Below are 2,580 nucleotides of genomic sequence, written 5' to 3'. Positions count from 1 at the left end.
GCCCATGAATAGAAGTCTCATTTCTATCCGTCACGGGTTTTAAGAAATGTTAAGAAAAGTGAGTTGAAGAAAGTTAGTGGAATACGGGTCACACTTGTATATATTAGTTTTAAATGATATGCGAGTGGAATGAGTCAGTGGAATGTAAGATCTCTTTACCATTTATAGTAATTATGAACCAGAACTCCTATTCGTGGACGAACTAAAATGGAAAAACGAAACTCCTATTCGTGGACGGAGGTAGTAATTGTCTACATAAAAAAAAATCAAGAAAAGATGTCCATTGCTTTATATAGAAGTTTAAGAGAAGCGTGAGTGGTTACTGCTGAACATTTTATAAATTCAAATCAAGAATCACAAAAACAGTCGGATTCAAATGACAGTAGAGATGTAGATGAAAAGATAAATAACATGGACCATACTCTGCACCCAAATTAAGACACCAATATTGATCTTTAGGAAAGTTATCAAAGATAAGAGATCACAAACACATGATGGAGAAACCCATCTAAAACTGGACATCACCAAAGAAACAGACTATTACCCTCTAACTACACGCTACAACCATCAATTCTTGATTCCTTCAACAGATATAGATCGAGAATAGCAGAGACGCCCGAGATGGGAGGATCCTAAACCACAAGACCCTTTTCTACTCGTTGTCGGGCTTAGGTGCTTCCTTGATCTCTTCAGAATTATCATCCTGCAAAAGGACGAGGAACAACAACACAAATTACTATCTTCTGACACCTCGAATGAAACCAGAACACCAAACAGGGAAGAAAAGCGAGACAAACCTGCATATCTGAAGTCCACAAGGTGAGGTTGTCACGGAGAAGCTGCATGATCAGGGTGCTATCCTTGTAAGATTCCTCACCAAGAGTGTCCAACTCAGCTATTGCCTCGTCAAAAGCCTAGTAGAAAAGGCAAAGCTATACGTTAGGTTGCGAACTCATCATTCAATGCAGGTTTTGACATCACTACATAAGGAAGTGCATATGCAAGGTGTAATTCGGTAAAATGACAAACCTGTTTAGCAAGATTGCAAGCGCGATCAGGAGAATTCAAGATCTCGTAGTAGAAGACGGAGAAGTTGAGTGCCAGGCCGAGACGGATCGGATGAGTAGGGGCGAGCTCTGTATTAGCAATGTCCTACAGATGCAAGAGGCGTGCTAAGTAAAAATCTTCGGAAAATCAACTTTGTTAGGGCGTGTATTGATTTAGCACAGACTACAGATAGCCAATAGTTAATACGACAGCTATAACATTCAATTGACAGCGTGAATCAACGATCGGATCTGCATTTTCGCACTAAATTAATGTAATCTCAACTATAGCAATAACTCATGAGGAATACGTTATATCGAATTGGGGGCGAATATAAGTCAACAATACAGTTGCTCGATCACTAGCGTTTATTTGTTTCAAAACCCTAATTATTTCAATCAGCATACTAAAATGAAATTCATCAATACAGTTGTTCGATTATTTGGTTCAAAACCCTAATTATTTCAATCAGTATGCTAAAATGAAATTAGGCCGAAAATCTCGCACAGAGAGATCAAAAAGTAACAAAAAGGTCAAATCATGGGAAGAATAAAAGAACCTGAGCGGATTTGTAGGCGGAGAGAGTGTTCTCGGCAGCTTCCTTGCGCTCGGCTCCAGTCTTAAACTCGGCCAAGTAGCGATAGTAATCGCCCTTCATCTTCAAGTAGAAGACCTTGGAATCGCCGTTGGAGGCAGATCCGATGAGTTTGGCGTCGAGGAGGTTGAGAATGCCGTCGCAAATAGAGGAGAGCTCGGACTCGATCTTAGATCTGTAGGTCTTGATGGCGGAGACGTGCGCGTCGTTGCCGCGGCTCTCCTCCTTCTGCTCGATGGAGGAGATGATGCGCCAGGAGGCGCGGCGGGCGCCGATGACGTTTTTGTAGGCGACGGAGAGGAGGTTGCGCTCCTCGACGGAGAGCTCGTCGCCGTCGACGGCGTTGACGACCTTCTCCATGAACTCGACCATCTCCTCGTAGCGCTCGGCCTGCTCGGCGAGCTTGGCCATGTAAACGCTCTCCTCACGCGGGGACGCCATTTCAGGATTTGATTTGATTTGTAGAGAGAGAATATTAGAGAGAGAGTGTGTTGTTGTCTTCGGAGAGATAGAGAGAGAGTATGGAAATACAGAAGAGGAGGCTGTTTTGTTTTCTTCTACCTTCTTTATGGAAAAATAAATTAAAAGTAGTAAATATTAAATATTTTAAATAAACTACCTGGGCTAGACAGCCTGGATCCAATCAGTCAAAAGATATAATTCCATTTAATTATACCTTCCGATAATCTCTATTTTTCCATACAGAACGTCTACAATCTGTGTATGAATTTTTGACTTATGCTCCCTCGTTCCTTAAAAATAGTTTTTATTTATTTATTTTTTTTAAAAATTATTTCATTAAAATATTCTCTCTTTCAATTTTAGCAATTTTTTCTCACTTATGAGATCAGTCACATTCTCCCCCAATAATACTCTAATCTCTAATCATTTTTTTCCTCACCATTTCTGCTACTTTACTAATTTTGCAATAAAATCCA

General features: G+C 40.5%; 1 protein-coding gene across 1 annotated transcript; it reads right to left on the bottom strand.

Annotated features, from left to right (window-relative positions):
* Positions 1-424: 424 nt before the first annotated feature.
* LOC125200957 (14-3-3-like protein 16R) lies at positions 425-2,185 on the bottom strand. Its single transcript, XM_048098809.2, has 4 exons — positions 1,607-2,185; positions 1,030-1,152; positions 798-914; positions 425-703 (listed from the first exon to the last, which is right to left on the bottom strand). Exons 1-4 carry the CDS (start codon positions 2,081-2,083, stop codon positions 653-655), a joined length of 768 nt encoding a protein of 255 aa, XP_047954766.1. The 5' UTR covers positions 2,084-2,185; the 3' UTR covers positions 425-652.
* Between the last annotated feature and the right edge of the window lie 395 nt (positions 2,186-2,580).

The sequence above is a fragment of the Salvia hispanica genome, chromosome 2 (assembly GCF_029641045.1).
Source record: "Salvia hispanica isolate PSC_SH4W2 chromosome 2, Shi_PSC_v1, whole genome shotgun sequence".
NCBI lineage: Eukaryota > Viridiplantae > Streptophyta > Magnoliopsida > Lamiales > Lamiaceae > Salvia > Salvia hispanica.
The sequence above is the reverse complement of the archived record's forward strand: the minus strand, read 5'-3'. Positions and strand labels throughout refer to the sequence as shown.

Excerpts from the sequence above, each read along its gene's own strand:
- LOC125200957 (XM_048098809.2), bottom strand. The coding sequence starts at position 2,083 with ATGGCGTCCCCGCGTGAGGAGAGCGTTTACATGGCCAAGCTCGCCGAG. Across the intron at positions 1,153-1,606 it reads CCGCCTACAAATCCGCTCAG|GACATTGCTAATACAGAGCT; the intron begins GTTCTTTTATTC and ends TTGCATCTGTAG. Across the intron at positions 704-797 it reads TGTGGACTTCAGATATGCAG|GATGATAATTCTGAAGAGAT; the intron begins GTTTGTCTCGCT and ends GTCCTTTTGCAG.